The sequence below is a fragment of the Lygodium microphyllum genome, chromosome 9 (assembly GCF_053477565.2).
Source record: "Lygodium microphyllum isolate KBCC chromosome 9, Lygodium_microphyllum_v1.1.10, whole genome shotgun sequence".
In the NCBI taxonomy this organism is placed as follows: domain Eukaryota; kingdom Viridiplantae; phylum Streptophyta; class Polypodiopsida; order Schizaeales; family Lygodiaceae; genus Lygodium; species Lygodium microphyllum.
In genome coordinates, this window is record NC_141143.1 from 112,985,120 (window position 1) to 113,006,330 (window position 21,211).

The window sequence follows — 21,211 nt, forward strand, 5'->3', positions numbered from 1 at the left end:
ATTTTGTTGAGATGATCCTGCATAGAATCACCCTCATTCATCTTTAGAGTCTCTAGCTCTTTCTTCAAGAAAGAGATGCGAGTCTCATTCTTTCCTGCAAACATCTGCTCCAATGTCAACCAAGCTTCTTGTGAAGAAGCTGCTGAACGAATATGAGGAATGATAGAACGCTGAACTGCCAAAGCAATCAGCGACATAGCCTGTGCATCCCGTGTATCCCAAGCTTTCTGAGCTGCAGTTCTTGGGGGAAGTGGCTGAGCGGGCTGAGGTGGAGGGGGCTGAGGTTGCCCTCTTGCACGTCCTCCTGGAGGAGGAGTAGCGGGAGCCACAACTCCCGGTCGTGCTTCCTCTCCACTGACATAATCCCACAAATTTTTGGCCACTAATACATTCTTCATCATGAAAGACCAAAGGGAATAATTGTTCCCATCCAATCGGTCTTCCTTGGACACATAGGTGAATACATCTCCTCCCTGATTTGCCATTATTTCCCAAAAGGCAATAGAGCAATGTCAATGCAGTACGGGCTGGAAATCTGCAAATTTCCAGAAATTGCAGCAAACACAAGTTTGCAATTAATGTGCAAAGGGTACTCTGTCAAAAAAAAACTGTCACTGATGCACGCTTCCCAAGGTGCAATTAGTGCTCAGCAGCACTAAAACATCAAAAGCCCCGAAATTTTCTGCCCAAAATTTCTGTCACAAATGTCTGTTACAAAAGCCCCAAAATGTGCATTCAATGTGTCACAGACTGACACAGCACGTTTCCCAATGCTGAAAACTGAACCTGCTGCTGCTGCACGAATCCCTGTGTGGAAATAAAAAATGCAGAAATGTTACCTCTGCAGGTCGAAGACGGGCATGGATCCCGAGACTAGCACGAATCTCGAGGTGGCGCGTCAGAGGCGGCGGCGCCTTAGGGTACTGCACAAATGGCGGACTCCACGGGAGGTGGCGCTGGCTGAGCTGGCGCCTGCCGGAAGCAGAGTGCAGAGGCGACGGCCCTGCACAGGTGGCGTGTAGGTACAGGCGTGCAGGTCCAGGGGCGCAGCAGGCGACAGAGGCGGCGTCAGGCGGAGCAGGTGGCGGGCGCACTTGTCAGGTGGTGTGTCAGACGGAGCTGCGCACAGGTGGCAGCGACCTCTGTAGGTGGCGCGCAGCTGGCGGAGTTGGCGGGGCTGCAGGCGAAGGTACAGGCTGCACGTGCTGTACCAGACAGGTACTGACGAGCTGTACCAGACAGGTACCGATGAGCTGTACCAGACAGGTACTGACGAGCTGTCAGTGCTGACGCAAGTCCTCGGGAACCGAACAGAGCTGCTGACCAGCTCTGATACCAAATGTCAGATGGGAGAGGATCGAGGTGCAGCTGAAGTGCAGTAGACAGTGTGAGAGTGAGAGACAGAGTTGAGCACGATACCCAATGCAATAGTACTGAATAGAGTGTTAGCTGAAAGTACAAATGATAACCCTTATATCTTAGGGTTATAAGGGGCTGTTCACACCCGAACACAGTAAGTGCCCGTAAGTGTGCACCACAAGCACATACAAAATAGTACACATAATCTGGGGGAAAAAACCTCTCCTACCGAGAGTAAAAAGTGCCCCAGTGTCCTAGTGATCACCCGCACACTCCCATATGAGCGTAGGCGTAAGTAAGGCGTGTGAGATACCCAACACATGTGGCTATGAGGATTTTCAGGGGAGCTACTTATTTCTCATTATTGAACAATATCTGATCAGATTCTCACTCTAGATTACTCATAGGTACAATGGACTTAGGGACACTCACGAATGGGAGTTGATTGCCGAGATCATAGCTTGTTATATTTGGACTGCGAGATGCAACCATGCCATTGACCTTTTGGATGTACCGCAATGGAGACTCTATCAAGGATTTAAATAGAGATAATTCACACTCTTTGAGGAATTATGATCAAGTCACCTTGTTTCTTAACAAGTTGCCACCAAAATATTTTAAATCTTGCAACAAGTAATTTCATAGTTTCAATTGCCAACATTCTATAAGTTATGACTACTTCTTGTTGTTGAGGTAAAATTGCATGAGCTTCTTTAAATAGCCCCAAAACATTCTTAGTTAATGAATTTTACCAAACTTTATTAAAAGAAATACGACTAGAGAGAGTTTCAATGTCCCACATGCCAACCCTAATTTGGGAGGCCCCAAACTTTCTATAAATAGACAAGCTGTCCTCCATTCAGCCCAATCTCGTTTTTGCAGTTTGTAGGTGCTGAAGCTTCACTGTCCGCAGCCCATATATTTCATGTTCTATGGGGAAGGATGAGAGTCGAGATAGTTTTGATATGTTTGATGAAAAAATAGGGAGAGATCAGATTGTTTAAAGAACCAAGATATTTCATGTTCTTTGGGGAAGGATGAGAATTGAGATAGTTTTAATATTTTTGATGAAAAAAGGAGTGATGATAGTTTTGATAGTTTTGAGAGCGTTGAAGAGAGCAGTGACAACTTAGAGAGTGAACCTATTTGCCCTAATAATAGTGAGGGAATAGTTGGATTTGAGTGATTGGAAGATGAAATGTGAAACATGAGAGAGGCTAGAAAGACTAATGGTGTGCCATATCTATCCCTACAAGTAGTTCCTCATGTGCTACCTTAACCCATTTCTTGACTTTCTCAATGGTTCCCAACTAATGCTTAGAGCTAGGATACTCTCCTACTTTTCTTGTAGTAGATTTCTCAATCTAGGGTGCTATTGTTGAATTCTCTGCACTTGAAACAAGGATAGTGTAGTAAAGGATATTTAGGCCTTTGCTTTTTAGCTCAACATACTTTTGCCTCCTCTAAGTATCTTCTTGCTTGCCATTGGTCCATTTACCATTGTTGGTTCCTCAATACTAATCCTGACTTTCTTATTTAGCTCTATTTGTTGTCGCCTGCTGTCTACTAGCCCTAGAAGCCTCAAAATCTGTGTTTTGCTGATTGGACTCTCCACCAAGCTGCCACATCATCATCCAAATTTACATTTTCATTTTTCTTTCTCCTCACAACTCGTTTGACACTGATTTTGCCCTACACTATTGTGTTTGCTGCTACCAAACACCTACGGAGGCTACCTTGCTGTGTTTTGAAATCCGTCAAAGTACCACACACTCTCCAACTCATTATCTTTACCCTAGTCCTTGAGACATAGGTGTTCGAGGTTCAATATTCATCACTGCAAAGTGTGTTTTTTGCATTGAGCATTGTATTCCATTCAAATTCATTAATCTCATTATTCTCTATGCTCATTGTCTTTGAGTTACCCTAACCGTAGTTGTGTTCTGTTATCAATTTGTGCTTTGTCATACGATTGTATTTGAGTTTCTATGTTAGGGCATTTCTTTGCATGGTATCAAAGCTAGATACTCTTTGAAGAAACTTAGGCCTTGATATGAAAGCTCTTTTTATCTGAGCACATCGACAAATGAGCAGGAGTGGGTCTCTCAACTTGCCCCACAAAGTTCGAGTATGAAAGAAGAGACATCAAACTACCGTGGAGTCCAAAGACCTTATGAGATCTCTCAAGCTGAGTACAACCTTATTTTGATACATAGAGCTCAACAACAGATTGAAGGTAAGCTTGAGTTTTTCCTTTTAGATTTAGTGCACCGGTCTATTGACTGTGAAGGAAGGATGGAATCTACACAAAGGACTGGCCATCCCTATGTGGAAACTGGCGCAGAGGACACACCACTTCTTTCATATCTCTTTACTATTCCTGTGTCAAGTATGTCTACTTTTACCTCTCAATCTGTTGATGATTCCTCTTTTGAGCATGGTAAGGGAGATATTCTTAGAGAAGGACATCTCCAAAGTAGCTTTTCGTTTATCAGTCTCTAGAGGAGGACATGTACTTTTATATGAACTCAAGACAAGATAAGCAAGAGATGAAAGTATCTCCTAAAGTGTTCCTTCTAAATTTTTTCCTTAAAATTCTCTTCTCAAGGTCATTATAAAGTTAGCCCTTCATCTAGTTTTAATATATTCACTATACCTTCTTCTACACCATAATTCTCATTCCCACCCATTCCATCCTCTTTTCCTGCTTCATCTCCATCATTCACATCTCCATTTCAAACATCACATGTGACATTCCATACTACACTAGGGGGTTCACAAAACATAGGCACATCCTTTAGGACCTCTTCTTTTCTATATCCAAGTGGTGTGAATGGACATTTGGGGGAGGCTAGACCTCCCTCACACACACTTTCAGGATATCCCCTGCATGGGACACCCTCCTAGGCATTCTGTGAGTATGGATCAGTTAGTACTATAGTTCTCCTCCATGGCTTTACCTAGTGGATCTATTGGTCATTCTGTAGTGCCCTAGGCGACATTTGGACTGGGCTTGTGTCCCAGTGCCTTCACCTCTAGCAGCACCTTATGGAAACTTTCATGTTTCAATGCCTCCATTATTGGCACCATATGGACACCTACAACCCATTTCTGCCTACCCACCTCCTACTCCTACTTATCCCTCTCCACCTCCTCCCTACTCACCTTATTCTTCATACCCTTCTTATTTGATACCCCATTGTTCATCTTCCTCATCGGCCAAGTACGCTTTTTCTGATAAGACTTGTTTCAATAGGTCTAATTACACCACTTGGTCAAATCTCATGAGGCATGTTCTTGACTCTAAGAACCTGTGGGACCTTTTTCATGGGTTGGAATCCCAACCCATCTCACCCTCGTTCCATACAAGCTTGTCTGCTCATGAAAGGCAATAAATGTCTCCCCCATAGTCGAGTTGATGGAAGGTATTTTCCCCAAGTTTCACTCCCAATCACAACACTTTGACTTAGCATCCAAGTGATGGGCACACTTGATTGACTACTATGCGGTTCAGGATAGGACTTGTTGTATCACGCACTTCAAAACCTCAAAATCTTTGACCAAGATAACCTTAAGGTCAAATTGACCGAGTATCAGCAACTTCTTGCTGAATTCTCTACCAAAGGGGCTGCTAAGTCCTTTGATGACTAGGCCACGTCATTTCTAAACAAGCTACCAAGGAAATGCTTCCATTTTGTTCAGGATGTGATCTAACAGCCTACCATGCCCAATTACTATGAGTTTGAGTTCCTGGTATTGCATTGCACATAGGTTGGGTAGGTTAATGTTCCTTCTTGGGGTATGGATACTTGGTTGGTATTCAGGCTATCCAATTGGTTGGATATGTGTCCTAGAAGTTTTTCAATCCATGGTATATGTCATCATGGATAAACATAAAACAAGGGAGGGATAGAGGGGCCATTTTCATTTATCATGGCTATATACCTTAATGTCACCTTTTGTTTTGGCTTTTACCTCCAGTTTGGGTTTCCTACTCATACAAAAGCATGTTGTCAGTTATTCCTGCATTCTGATATTTTGAGAGTGTTCTGGCTAATCTACAGAGTACTACATTTAAGGTTTGTCAGAAAGTTTAACTACCCAATGATGTATAATAAACTCTTGCATATATGTTTCCTGGCACTTCAATAAAAGGATAGATGATGCACTCTCAACTTTGCTGATCCATGTGCACCTCAACTTACTTGAATGAGGTTGAGCTTCAAAATGTGCATTCATCTATTGTGTTATGACAACAGATTGGAAACATTTCATAATGAAGTGAACTTTTCTGGCAGAAAGGTTTCAGCAAGTGCTGGAACGATTGCAAGCTGCAACTGAAGGTGCTCGCATTCGACGACGACTCAGGTCTCGCCGTCTTCAGACTATTTCAAAAGAAATTAAGGTGGTATCCCATTTTAGTGCCACCACTTCCTCTAACCTTTTGTTGTCAGTGCTATTCAAACATGTTCATGGCTCTCGAGACTGTGATACACATATGTGCTTCTATATATCGTGTTTCATGGTTATAAGCTTGGATTCCAGTTTTTGCGTATCTTGTGACTCCTGAGATGCAGAAGTTGTAGAAGACATTCAAGAGATGCATGTATATGCTAGTAGGAGTTCTGATTCTTTTTCAAGTCCTTTCTTGATTTTCTTCTTTAGTTCCAAATAAAAAGACTGACAGTTGTGATAGAGAGGGAGAACACTTTTCAAAGTAAGAAGGGGATCTATAGGATACAATTTAGGAGGTTGTGATTTTAGTTTTTTGTGAAGCCTTGTGAGCATAGTAGCAGACATTGTGCTAAGGAAGTGTTTCATAATCATCACTTATCCACAAACCTGTATAAAGATCTTGTCTCTACAAATACTCCCTTCCCTCGACTACAAAGTAGCGTTCAAGCTCAATTTGTTATATCAAAATTTCCTTTCCTTTCACACATTTTTGGGGAAGGGAGTAGTCCCTTTCACCACCTAATCTTGGCCCTTTATGCAAATTTATTTGTGTGTCATTCATGTGAAATTTTGTGATGAGTTAAGATTATATTTTCTAGTGGTATTCTTCAAGGAAGCTTCTTGGGAATGAATGATTTGTTTTTGCCATGGTTGAACAAAATCTGCAATGCATTGAGGGCAAAGATAAGGGAGTCAATTTTAGGTAGTCACTCAACTTTTAAAGGACATGCACTGGAGTTTCCAGGTCGACAAAGAACCCTACCTGCAAGTACACATAGTCTTTCTTTCAATCATCAAGTATGTAGACATGTCATGCTGAAGAACTGTCAGAAGTTCTTCGATGTCTAGAGAAGAGTGGAGTGATTTGGCTTAAAGACAACTTCACTTTTTGGCATAACAATGGAGAATCTTAGACCTACTGAAGAAGTACACAAGATCACGAAGAAGTCAAACAAGGAATGACAAGACTCAAGTGCTCTGAATTTCAAGTGATTTATCCATGAAAGTTATAGAAGTTGTAGCTGCAGCTTATTTGATGGCATAACAAAGGGAAGTTGCAGATGAAATTTGACATGTTTCTTCAAGAATACCCTTCTGGTTCGTTTTGGACCTCTAGCATCTGCTTTGATCGTATTTTGGTGCATTTCAAGAAGGAAGAGGAACAAATTCATCATGAAAGCTGGAAACAGCAAACTAAGTCTTGCTCTCCACTCTCTTACAGCTCACTTGTGAAGACAAAGAACACAAATTTGATGGGCAGAAAACTGTCTTTAATGTTGAGATGATAAAGAGAAGCATAACATATATGTACAACTGATGGGAGACCAGTTTAGGTGGGTCAATGTAGGGCTCTTGGAAAAAAAATGGGTCTTGAAAAATGGAGCTGGACATAGTATTCGGGGTCTCATCACGTGTAGTGCAAAAGATACAATGGCCATGGGAGATCTTGTGAGCATGCAACATATCCCCATTGGGAAGACCCCCAATAAGCAACCTCCATATGAAAAGTTTCCCCCGGTAAGGAATCTTGGACCTCCACAATTGAAGAATTTGTCCCGCCAGTTCCCTTTGTCTCCCAACTATGCCAAACTTTATTGGCTTTCTCAGTGACCCATCTCTTATCCTCTGCCATCTTATGTAGATTTGATATGCGGACTACTTCTCGAAATCTTTGGGTTTCACAAATAACCAATCTTGCCAAGGGGAAGAAGGCTGAAAAGCAAGCACTGGAATATACTGCTAAAACTACTCTTGCAAGATTAACTAGATTTGGCTATAGCCTCTTAGCACATGGATGTACTAGTGTATGTGCTTCTTGTAACAAATTTGCCTCCTTTTGGAGATTGGGAAGATGCCAAATTGTAAGTGGAGAATGTCCTACCAGGAACCAATCGAATGAGTAAGGAGAAAGGATTGTCAAATTTTAAGAGGCCTAAATAACCGTGTGACCATGGGAGATGCCAATATCCTCAATAAAAAATTTGCAACATTAGTCCAAGGATGACTTTGCACACATTGCAAAAGCACCATTCTTAGAGCTATCATATGGAGATTGATATCTAACAAAGTAACTCACCCCAACTGTTTTGGAGCAGTAACATGTTGCCAAGATTCCCTTTATTTTTCCACAACGTAAAGTAGATGGGTTACATCAATTCCAAGAGAAACTTCTTGGTCTAGGGAAGCAAGGGAAAAAAATAAGAGTCCATTAGAACTTGCCCCAATCATTTTGGAGCAATAACATGCTACCAAGATATTGATACTTGACCCAAATGATTCCCTTTTTTTTCCCACAACATAAAGTAGATGGGCTACATCAATTCCAAGAGAGACTTCTTGGTCCAAGGAAGCAAGGGCAAAAATAAGAGTACATACTAATCATGATAGATTGAGCGACTTTTAGCCATACATGAAGAGGCCATCCTTGAGATTTCCAATACCTAAACTTGTCATGAACTATGGAAGACATCCAATCAAGCATGGTCCAAAGAGCCACATCCATGCCAATGGGATATCCCAAGTGTCAAAGTAATTTCTCCTTTAGAAACAATGGCTTCCTGCCAAACCCAATACTTGCAAATCAGTCTCTGTACAAGAATTTAGTGTAAATTTCAAAGCATTAATATGAAGGCCCAAAGCTAAACTGAATAGGCTCCAAATAGCCATTGCCCAATTCACATTGGTCGAGTCAACCTCAAGAAACATAAAGGAATCATCTACCAAAGATTGACTCAAAAGTTTAGGTCTAGTAGGAAGAGACAAAACAACGATCTCCCCATCATCAGCTAGTCTATCCAACAAAGAGAGCATGAGGTGAGTGACGAATGCAAATAATAAAGGACTAAGAGGGCATCTTGATGAAGAGAATAAGACACAACAATCTCATATGTGACCCCCCAATTAAGTGCACTATGTGCTACTACATCCCAGCTCATGGTATCAATAAGAGAACTCATGTGGGGACCAAAATCCATGGTAAACATCAATTGCTGTAGCAAAGACCAGCTAACATGATCAAGAGTCTTTAGCATATCTGGATGGATCACAACAACTTGCTTTGTAGGGGCTTTGGCATAATCCATTCCCATCTGAACATTCAAACTATTATGCATGATGTTCCATCCCTTAATGAAACCATTCTGATGTGGATTAATAAATTGTGGAAACAAATTTGGAGTCTGTTGGCTATGAGTTTGGAAAATATTTTGTATAAGGAACCCATAATAGAAAAGGGTCTGCACTGTCTCAAAGTACATGAGGAAGAACCTTGGGCAGCAAATGAATAATTGCAATCTTCCAATCCAAAGGCATTGAATTGGATCTCCACACATGTTAGCAAAGGCAAGTTAGTGGATCCTTAAGGTATTTCACATTTGGTGAAAACAACTTATTAGGGATGCCCATTCAAACTAGGCTTGGACTCAGCATTTCAACCAATCAAAACATGTGACTAAGTCATTATAGATATGCCTGGCTTGTTGCACAGAGACCAAATGTTCCAACAAAGATTGCAAATATTGCACTTCAGCATGAAAAGGAGATTCATGTTGAATACCATATTGTTGTGACAAAGTACTCGCATTATCCCTTAAAATTGGCCATTCATCGATACCCCTAGATAGAACCTGCATGCTAAATGCACCAATCAACTGCTGCATGCACCCAAAAAACTAATTATTCAGTAGAAAAAACTGATTAAAATGCAAAGACAAGCGAGCAAGCAAAGCCTTGAAGGCATGCATCGACTTTTGATTAGTCATTTCCAAAACCAAGGGATAATGATCAGAAAGAACATGTTGTCTCTCCATCCATATGTGAATCATCGCATTGCTAGAAGAAAGGAATCACTTTGGCAAAAGCACATTCTATCTAGTCTGGCCCAAGTATTCAAATGTTAAAGAGAGCGCTATGTAAATCTAGATTCATAAGGAAGTATCCATGGCCACATGTCTTGTCTTAATGACAAGGCTGCTAGAGCATCTCATGCTTGATGCTCGAGACCATCCATAACAGAGTGAGGTGAAGTCTCTTGATCCCTATACACAAACATTAAAGTCACCCATAACAAGCCCTTGGCGGGTCATGGAAAGGGATTGCAAATCTTCCCAAACCTCATGATGGTCTTGGGTTGTATTAGGAGCATATATATCCACCAACCTTAGTAGCTCTTGGCTAATGTGTATATGTCTCTCTCTTTGCACATCACCACCCCTCCCTTATACATTAACCTCTAGAATCTTGATGCATACTTGACATTCTTGCTCTCTAAAGCACATGGAGTATTCAAAAATAGGAAGCCATGGTGTATCCACTGTTGCCAAATAGTAAGCTTTCCCACTTAAAGATTCACATGCCCTTGACATAGCATGTTGTGTTGTGAGACACTAAAGGAAATAGGGTTATAAGGTAGCCAATATAGACATATTTTTTGAGCTAAGAAAGTATATATAAGAGTGCCTAGCATGCAGTGAATACCCATGTCTTACACCCACCAACCTTAGAACCTCCCATCTGTGACGCTTAGGAACATCCATAACAAAGTGAGGCAACGCGAAAAGAGTGCCAATGCCGATGGAGTCTATTGATGTAGATTGTTGATGAAGAAGCTCCTCATGATCCTGGGAATCCCTCTCTAAAACACTAGGGACAAGGGAATCCATAGTTGTATCACTAATATCGTTCCCCTCTCAAAGGGATGGGAGGTACAAGGAAACCACTAGAGGAGATGGTGGGGGATGGGAAAGAATCTATGGAATAGGCGGTGCACAAGTGGGAATGGGTGTAACAATAGACAATTGCCTTGGAGGACCCTGCATAAGAGATGGGGAATGAAGCCTATATACAGCGCTCTCTTGCTAACCTATCGCTCAAATAGCTCTTGAAGAAGAATCCTTAATAAAGATGGCATGGTACCAAGTCTAGTAAGGCCATAAACTAAGAGAGTATCTTAGCATTTCTCAGCTAGATTTGGTGGACAACAGTGAGAATTCTGATGGAAATCCTAATTCTTTGCAGAAATTAGGTTTACAGCCACCTTGGGACTTGTGCCATTAGTTAAAGGCATCATACAGTGAAATCACTTAGCTGCCAGTTTCTGTGAAATCCACTCTAGTAGTTGCTTTGGCCGAACATCAACACCCAAAGGATACCCAAGATGCCTAACAATGGAACCACAGGGAACAACCATTCCCTGCCAGTCCAGTGACTGCAAATCTGACTCCGTGCAACTGAGAATGACTGATTTTAAAGCATTGATACAAAGACCAGAAGCCTGACCAAAGAGAGTCCAAACATCTAATGCTTTGCGGAGATTATCCTTGTCCGCACGCAAAATCATAAAGCTGTCATTAGCTGATGATTGACTAATAAAGTGCTGTCCAAAAGGAAGAGACAATCCAGCCAACTGATTAGAAGCTGCCATATGGGATAATATCGAAAGAACCGGATGAGTCGCAATGGCAAAAAAGAGAGGGCTCAAAGCGCAACCTTGTCTCACAGAGCGTGCAAGGACAAATGGCTTGGTAACACCACCATTCAGCATAACTCGCGAAGAAGCCGCAGCACTAATGGTGTAGATCAGACGAGACATCCGAGTACCAAAGCCCATAGTAGACATAAGTTCGGCAATGAAAGACCAGTCTAAATAATCGAAATCCTTTTCCAGGTCCAATTGGATCAATACCACCTCCTGATTAGAGTGCCTTGCATAGTCAATAGCCATTTGCACATTTAAGACATTATGCAGAATGTTTTGGCCCTTGATGAAACCATATTGAAGAGGATGCACAAGGGCAGGAAGATGCTTATGGAGCCGATTCACCATCACTTTGGAAAAGATTTTGTACATAGAACCCATCAAAGAAATTGGACCCCAATGTTTCAACATAGACGGGGAAGAAAATTTTGGAAGCAGTTTGATAAGTCATTCTTTCCATGAGGAGGGCATGAACCCCGTTTCCCAAACCTGCTGAAACATAGTCGTCAATGGTTCCACCAGTCGGGTAGCAAAAACCTCAAAGAATTCATTGGTGAGACCATCCCAACCGGGACTTTTATCCTTGGGAAAGTGTAACAAAACATCCATAACCTCCTCCTCACGAATATTGGCCTCCAATGTAGTTTGCATGCCATGCGGAACTTGAGTGCGGACCAAATCATAGAAAACTGAGTGGGCATCCGTAATTTGGTCAGAAGGTGAAGGAGTAGAACCAAGAAGGTCTAGAAAATAATTCCTGCACATATTCACAATAGTCTGAGGATCAAGGACCATTTGACCATGTGCATCCTGGAGTCCTAGTCATATTCTCTCGAGCAGGGGAAGCATGGAGAGCTCGAAAGAACTTATGAGTCTGACAAGCACTATCCTGCAAATTCTCAGTCAAATTGCGCAATTTGGCCTGTTGATAAGATTTTAACTGAAACTCTTTAATAAGATCAGCCAGATGCATAGCCAATGGCAACAGAAATGCATTGTCTGGAGTCTCCACCAAAAGAGAACGAACCAAAGCCAGTAATTCCTCTGTTGCTTGTCGACGCCGCCGACAAAGAGAGGCATGATGAATCCCATATTGGCGAACAACCCGCTGCACATTAGTGAGCAATCGTTCAAAAGAAGCATTGCCCTCAGAGGAAAAGTCCAATAAAAATCTATCAATCAATTGCTGCATATAACCCTGAAAGATTGAGTGCTTCAAATATGACGAGTTGAAACGCAAAGGGAGTCTATCCAGAAATTGCTTAAAAGGTGCAATGGGTTGTGCAAGCATCTCAAGCTGTAGAGGGAAATAGTCTGACAAAGTGTATTGCTGCAACACTTTCATTTCCAGCATCTCAGGAAGAAAAGCATCATCCTGCATGATGTACATGCGGTCCCAACCGCGACCATGTAGTTGTATACTGCGCAGAATGAAAAGTAAACCCTGTAGAAGAAGGGTGTAGCCATGACCAAAGATCTTGCTTAAGTACAGCAAGAGCAAGCGCATTCCACAGACGGCTTTCGAGAGCGTCCATCACTGAATGCTCTGATGTGGACTGTGAAGAATCAACACACATATTAAAATCCCCTATCAAAAAACCCCGCCTGCTAAGTGACAAGGAGGTCTAGAGAGTATTCCAAAGATCCCGATAGGATAAGGGGTCATTCGGAGCATAGAGGCCAAGAATCCATAAGATCTCTCCTTCAAATAAAACTTCAATCACCACAAAACAACCATGTACATCATTTTTAATAAGAACAGGCTAATATTTCTCATGTACAATCATAAGCACACCCGAATAATGCATGGTATGTGTCCCTGCATAAAACAAGCGAAACCCATGGCAATCCACAACTTTTCCTGCTTCATCATGACTCTTGTGCTCAACAACGCATAAGACATCCCATTGATTCTCATGCAAGAGACTCCACATGGCATGTTGCTTATTGCGAGAACAAATGCCTCGCACATTCCACGTGGAGATCTTCATGTGTATTCAAAAAGGAAAATCAGGAACGAGGCAAAGCTTGCCTCGATTTAACCTTTTCTCTCTTTTTTTCGTAAAAGGTAATTGTATTAATTACGAAAAAAATACAAGATTACTTGATTACAAGATACATGACGACAATCCAAGCCATCATGTGAAGAGGTGCTAAGTACTACAGGTTACAATGTCATGGCAAGGAAGCGGAGGAAATTGCCATATGTCAAGGACGGAAGTCCTCCGTAGAGAGCAAATCAGAACGATGGAGAAGAGCTAACTGCCAATACAAGAGGCCCTTAAGCCTCACAATATGCCGCTGAACATTATGGGCCGAGTCAAACAGAAAAGCATTTCGAATGGTCCAGTTATGCCAACAGCCCCAGTATCGAAGAAAGTGATACATGAGCTTCATATGTGGCTGTGCGGGAGTAGGGTATTTGGGCTGGCCCAAAACCCAAAGGGGTGCAGTGTGATACCAACCACCCCTCGCCAAACGGCCGACAAAAATAACCAGACTTTCTTAGCGACGGGGCAAGAAATAAATCGGTGGCGGGCGGATTCCATAGTAGTAGTGCAAAAGAAACAGGTGCCATTGGAGATTCGTCGCTTGGAAAGAGCCGAAGCAAGCGGAAGACCCCCAATCATCACTCTCCAAAGAAAGACTTTGTATTTAAAGGGTGTCTTGTTGACCCAGCCCTCCATTGTTGGGTATCTCACACGCCTTACTTACGCCTACGCTCATATGGGAGTGTGCGGGTGATTACTAGGACACTGGGGCACTTTTTACTCTCGGTAGGAGAGGTTTTTTCCCCCAGATTATGTGTACTATTTTGTATGTGCTTGTGGTGCACACTTACGGGCACTTACTGTGTTCGGGTGTGAAGAGCCCCTTATAACCCTAAGCTATAAGGGTTATCATTTGTACTTTCAACTGATTCTCTATTCAGTACTATTGCATTGGGTATCGTGCTCAACTCTGTCTCTCACTCTCACACTGTCTACTGCACTTCAGCTGCACCTCGATCCTCTCCCATCTGACATTTGGTATCAGAGCTCAGCTCAGAGCAGTCTTCAGTCTGCAGTCTGCAGCCCCCGCCAGTTCTGCCCCAGCCGCCTGTTCCTGCCCAGTCCTGCCTGCGCCTGTCAGTCCGTCAGCGCGCAGCACCAGACGACTCCTCTGCCCAGCGTGCAGCTCCAACAATCAGCGCGCCACCTGTACCTGCGTGCTGCCACCTCTGCCCAGCGCGCCACCTGTACCTGCGTGCTGCCACCTCTGCCCAGCGAGTCCTCTGCCCTGTGTCTGCCCAGAGTGCCCCTTCGCCTGTCAGTCTGCCTGCGCAGCCTCCCTGCGCTGAGCTAGCCTGTGCCGTCAGCTCCAGCTGCCAGCGCGCCACCTGTCTCCACCAGCCAGTCCTGGGTACCGCCTCCTCTGCCCAGCGCGCGCCCAGTCCTGCCTGCGCGTGTCACTGGACCTGCACGCCTGTACCTGTGCGTCAGTCCGACTGTACCCAGCAGTCATTACCTCGGGAATCGTGCCCGTCGTCAACACGCAGAGGTAACATTCTGCACTTTTCTTTTACACAGGAGTTCGTGCAACAGGTTCAGGTTCAGCATTGGGAAACGTGCTGAACAGCAGGTTCAGTTTTCAGCATTGGGAAACGTGCTGTGTCTGTCTGTGACACATTGAATGCACATTCTGGGGCTTTTGTAACAGACATTTGTGACAGAAATTTTGGGCAGAAAATTTTGGGGCTTTTGATGTTTTAGTGCTGCTGAGCACTAATTGCACCTTGGGAAGCGTGCATCAGTGACAGTTTTTTTGACAGAGTACCCTTTGCACATTAATTGCAGACTTATATTTGCTGCAATTTCTGGAAATTTGCAGATTTCCAGCCCGTACTGCATTGACATTGCTCTATTACCTTTTGGGAAATAATGGCAAATCAGGGAGGAGATGTATTCACCTATGTGTCCAAGGAAGACCGATTGGATGGGAACAATTATTCCCTTTGGTCTTTCATGATGAAGAATGTATTAGTGGCCAAAAATTTGTGGGATTATGTCAGTGGAGAGGAAGCACGACCGGGAGTTGTGGCTCCCGCTACTCCTCCTCCAGGAGGACGTGCAAGAGGGCAACCTCAGCCCCCTCCACCTCACCCCGCTCAGCCACTTCCCCCAAGAACTGCAGCTCAGAAAACTTGGGATACACGGGATGCACAGGCTATGTCGCTGATTGCATTGGCAGTTCAGCGTTCTATCATTCCTCATATTCGTTCAGCAGCTTCTTCACAAGAAGCTTGGTTGATATTGGAGCAGATGTTTGCAGGAAAGAATGAGACTCGCATCTCTTTCTTGAAGAAAGAGCTAGAGACTCTAAAGATGAATGAGGGTGATTCTATGCAGGATCATCTCAACAAAATTCAGGACTTGCGGGAGCAACTCATGAATGTGGATGAGTACTACTTAGATGCGCAGCTGATTTCTACGACATTGAATTCACTGCCTCCCTCTTACTTGGCTTTTCATACTGCCTTGAACCTCACTATGAGGATTTCGAAAGAGCCCATCACTTTCATTCAGCTTGTCAGTTTGCTTCTAGAGGAGGAACAAACTAGACGGAACAGTGGTGTGGATGGTATAGCCTCTGAGCAGGCTTTTATGTCAAGGCAGAAGGGTAAAAACAGCCAAGGGAAAAATGCTTCGCAGAGTTCTGGTAGTAGTAACACTTCACAGACAAGTCAGAAACAGGGGGGCACGCAAGCCAAGAAAGGAAAATGCCATTACTGCAAGAAGCCTGGCCACTACATCACTGAGTGCAGGAAGCGCATCGCCAAAGAGAAGAAGAAGGAGTCAGGGATGTCTGTTTCTGCAGCTCCTTCCACTGCTAGTGAGTCCGCGTCCTTTGTTGCAGACAGGGACTATTGTTTTTACACTTGCAGTTATGATGTCTCTTGGGCTGATAGAGCATTTACCTCTACAGAAGATGCTGACACTTGGTTCTTTGACAGTGGTGCTTCACGGCATATCACATCTCGTAGAGATTTGTTTGCTTCTCTTGGTGCACCTCCCGTTGGGAAGTCTGTTCAGTGTGCTAATAATGCATCATACCCTGTTCGTGGTATTGGGGAGATTCAGCTTACAGCCATTGATGGCTCTATTCTCCGCCTACAGGATGCTTTGTATGTGCCTGGCATTAAGAAGAATCTGCTTTCCATTTCTTCTATGGCACGTTGTGGTTTGCAGGTCACCTTTGATGATGACCGTTGCATGGTCCGTGACAAGGAACACATGACATTGGTCTTGACAGGTTCTCTGTGTCATGGGTTATATGAGTTGGATGCTCTTTCGGTAGATCAGTCTGCATATTTGACATCCACTCTTACTCCTGCTATGTTAGAGGCAGAGTTATGGCATGCTCGTTTGGGGCATGTAAACTATGGCAGCTTGATGCTATTACAGCGTACTCAGATGTTGGATGGATTACCTCTCTTGGAGAGACCTCCTGAGCATTTATGCGAGGGTTGCATTTTGGGGAAAATGCATCGTTTCTCTTTTCCCCGTGATGTTGCTTTTAGAGCAACAGCCAGATTGCAGCTTGTGCATTCGGATGTTTGTGGGCCCATGCAGACACAGTCATTGGGTGGTTGTTACTATTTTGTAACATTTATTGATGACTTTACACGTTTGTGCCGGGTCTACTGCTTGAAAAAGAAGTCAGAAGTGTATGATGCATTTTTGGCTTTCAGTGCACTTGTGGAAACTCAGTCTGGTTGCAAGATTAAGACTCTCCGTTCGGACCGAGGGGGGGAATACATGTCCTCTATGCTGAATTCTTATTTGCAGCAGAAGGGCATTATCCATCAGTACACTACTGCATATACTCCACAGCAGAATGGGGTAGCAGAGAGGAAAAATCGGTCACTCATGGAGATGGCCAGATGTATGCTGAAGGCAAAGAGTTTGCCTCATAGTTTTTGGATGGAAGCCGTCATGTGCGCTTGCCACATTTTGAACAGATGCCCTACCAAGGCCTTGAAAACCGTCACACCTTTTGAGGCTTGGCACAGCCGCAAACCTTCTGTTGGCCACTTCCGTACTTTTGGGTGTCTTGCATATGCCCATATTCCACAGGTACTTCGAAAGAAGTTGGACAACAAGGCTGTAAAATGCATCTTTATGGGATATAGCAGCGAAAGCAAAGGCTACAGACTCTATGATCCCGTGACCAAGAAGGTTTTTGTCAGCAGGGATGTTGTATTTGATGAAAAATCAGAATTATCCTTGGCTGGTTTTGATACATATCAGGCTGCCCGTGATGTCTTTGAAGGGCTGCTGCCCATCACATTTGGTGATTCAGCTGGTACTTCAGCAAATGAACCTAATGTTCAGCCAGCTGCTCCTATGGAACATGCAGTAAATCAGCACATTGCTGAAACTGAAATTCAGCAGGAACTTGTACACAGTCAGGAAGCAAGACAGGTGCCTAGATGGTACACGCAGACTATGAGAGATAGTCATTTGGAAACACCCTTGGCTGGTCGTACTCGAAGGCAAACTCGACTGCATGATTCAGCACATTCCATGGAGTTTGTTATGGGAGCATGTACTCATGATAATGAGGAGCCTGAATGTTTTGAGGATGCACGACATAGTGTGCATTGGATGGCAGCCATGCAAGCTGAATTGGATTCTATTCATAAGAATCATACTTGGGATTTGGTGTCTTTGCCAGTTGGCAAGCGTGCCATTGGTACGAAATGGGTCTACAAATTGAAAAGGAATGCAGATGGATCCATAGATAAGTACAAGGGACGGCTGGTAGCTAAAGGCTACGCACAGAAAAAGGGCATTGACTATGAGGAGACCTTTGCTCCTACCTCCCGTATGACGACCATTCGGTCTATGATTGCCTTGGCTGCACATTTTGGTTGGAAAGTGCATCAGCTGGATATAAAGACTGCATTCTTACATGGGGAACTTCAGGAAGAAGTGTATGTACAGCAGCCCATTGGTTTTGCAGTTGAAGGCTCAGAAAATTTAGTATGCAAGCTGAAAAAAGCTCTATATGGTTTGAAACAAGCTCCACGAGCTTGGTACGCAAAGATAGATGCTTTCTTGCTTAGTCAGGGGTTTGTAAACAGCCCATCTGAGTCTACCCTTTATGTACATAAAGAGGGGGGATCCATGCTGATTTTGTGTCTATATGTAGAGGACCTTTTGCTCACTGGAACACATGCTGATCAGATTTCAGCATTCAAAAATAATTTACAGCAAACTTTTGACATGTCTGACTTGGGTATTTTGCACTATTACTTGGGCGTCCAGTTTGTACATGATGCTAGAGGCATTGGATTATGTCAGTCAAGGTACATTGGGCAACTTCTTGAGAAGTTTGGCTTACAGGATTGCAAGCCAGTTTGTACACCCATGGAACCTGGGCTCAAACTGTCATTACATGATGACAGTGATTTGTTTGATATCCATACTTATGCTCCAGCAGTGGGATGTCTCATCTATCTATGCCACACTCGGCCAGACATACAGTTTGCCGTTTCAGTTTTGAGCAGGTATATGCATCAGCCTCGTATGTCGCATTGGCAAGCTGTGAAGCGTGTGTTTCGTTACTTGCAGGGTACTAGAGCTCTTGGATTGCTTTATGCCAAGGGGGGACCACTGCAGTTACATGCTTACAGTGACTCTGATTGGGCTGGTGATTTTGATACTCGTCACTCCACTAGTGGCAATTGTTTCTTTCTTGGCTCGTCATGCATTTCTTGGCTTAGCAAGAAACAATCCACTGTTGCCACGTCGTCATGTGAAGCTGAGTACAAGGCAGCCTTCACTACTGCAGTTGAGTGCGTATGGCTTAGACGCTTACTTGCTGATTTGGATGTATCTATTACGGAGCCTACTCCTTTATATACTGACAGTCAGAGTGCCATTGCAGTGGCACGGAACCCTGTGTTTCATGCTCGCACGAAACACATAGAGATTCACTACCACTTTGTCAGAGAGAGGCTACATGCAGGTGATATCAGCCTTGTCTACTGTCCTACCACCAGCAATGTGGCAGACATCTTCACCAAAGCTCTTCCCCGAGACAAATTTGAAGCATTTCGCGATGCTTTGAATTTGATGCCCTTTGGTGGCGGATGATCCTTGTACACTTGATCACTCTTCACTCCAGGGGGGTTTGTTGGGTATCTCACACGCCTTACTTACGCCTACGCTCATATGGGAGTGTGCGGGTGATCACTAGGACACTGGGGCACTTTTTACTCTCGGTAGGAGAGGTTTTTTCCCCCAGATTATGTGTACTATTTTGTATGTGCTTGTGGTGCACACTTACGGGCACTTACTGTGTTCGGGTGTGAACAGCCCCTTATAACCCTAAGGTATAAGGGTTATCATTTGTACTTTCAACTGATTCTCTATTCAGTACTATTGCATTGGGTATCGTGCTCAACTCTGTCTCTCACTCTCACACTGTCTACTGCACTTCAGCTGCACCTCGATCCTCTCCCATCTGACATCCATCACAGTTGCCCTCCACCATGACCGGGATTTACGCAATCCCCATAAAGCATTCGCTTTAGTAACTAGCCATTGATTATCTTTAATCAGAAGATGATACACTTGGTTAGCAGAAGCTTTGCTCAAATGCAGCCGGCCTTGTAGGTCCCAATCTTGCCAGGGCTGATCCGAAGCAAGAGCAGGAAAGGGTTGTTTGCTCTGGAGCACCGTCAAAAGCTGTTCCCATAAAGGCCTATATCCACGAGGGATCCTGAAAAGCCTCCTAGCAGTACGAAACGATATAAGCACATTGCGACTGGCAAGGGTGGCATCCGCAACTGAATTGTGGTCTAAGCTCATGTTTACCTTCCCACGAAAGTAAACGCGAGACTGCCAGTAATTCCAATTGAAAAGAGTTAGTAGCCAAGCGATCCTCCGTTGGGTGCCACTGAGCCTTTTGAAGGACGTGTTTCCAGGAACACACCAAATGAGTAAGCAGCGATGAAGAAGAACTGGAAAACCGCGAATCAGCATTAAGAACGTGCCACCAAGAACTCCGGAGTTGGGTATTGCCATGCCAAAGCCCATGGCCCTCGAGGAAATAACGGGCGATAGCAACCCACGGATGATGATCATCGAAGCACATGGCGCGGAAAAGGGACCAACGAAGTGCCTGCATGTGAGTTTGGGCATCTAAAATAGCTCCGCCATCCATGCGTTTGGGGGTGCACGCATGCGACCACGAGATCCAGGAAATACCTGCATGCAATGAGTCCTTCTTCCATAGCATGAAGCGAATAGACTGAGTGAGAGCATTCAGAGTCGTAGGAGTCCAGGGCAACAATGGCAAGAAATATGTGAGCATTGGCAACATAATTATCTGGGCTACTTTGAGGCGAACATGAAAGGGCCAGGCCTGAGACTTCCAATACATAAACTTGGCCACCATTTTCTGAGAAATCCACTGCAGAAGCTGCTTTGGGGGAACATCAACACCCAAAGGGTATCCAAGATGCCTGACAATGGAACCTCGAGGAACAACCAGACCCTGCCAGTCCAAGGACTGCAAATCCGACTCCGTGCAGCTTAGAATGGCTGATTTGAGCGCATTGATACGAAGGCATAAGGTCAGCCACGAAAGACCAGTCCAGATAGTCAAAAGCCTTTTCCAGGTCCAGTTGAATCAGTACCACCTCCTGATTAGAATGCCGGGCATAATCAATGGCCAATTGGGCATTCAAAACATTGTGTAGAATATTTCGGCCCTTAATGAAACCATACTGGAGAGGGTGCACAAGGGCAGGGAGATGCTTATGGAGCCGATTCGCCATTACTTTGGAGAAGATTTTGTACATTGAACCCATCAAAGAAATTGGGCACCACTGTGTCAACTTAGATGGCGAAGGAACTTTTGGAAGCAGTT

General features: G+C 43.9%; 1 protein-coding gene across 1 annotated transcript in view; it reads left to right on the forward strand.

Annotated features, from left to right (window-relative positions):
• LOC148031435 (uncharacterized) overlaps positions 1 to 21,211 on the forward strand; it is a 153,816-nt gene that overhangs the window by 46,579 nt on the left and 86,026 nt on the right. Inside the window, exon 7 of the mRNA XM_087684973.1 lies at positions 5,658 to 5,764. Coding sequence (XP_087541099.1) covers positions 5,658 to 5,764 — 107 coding nt within the window. The remainder of the gene's footprint in view (positions 1 to 5,657; positions 5,765 to 21,211) is intronic.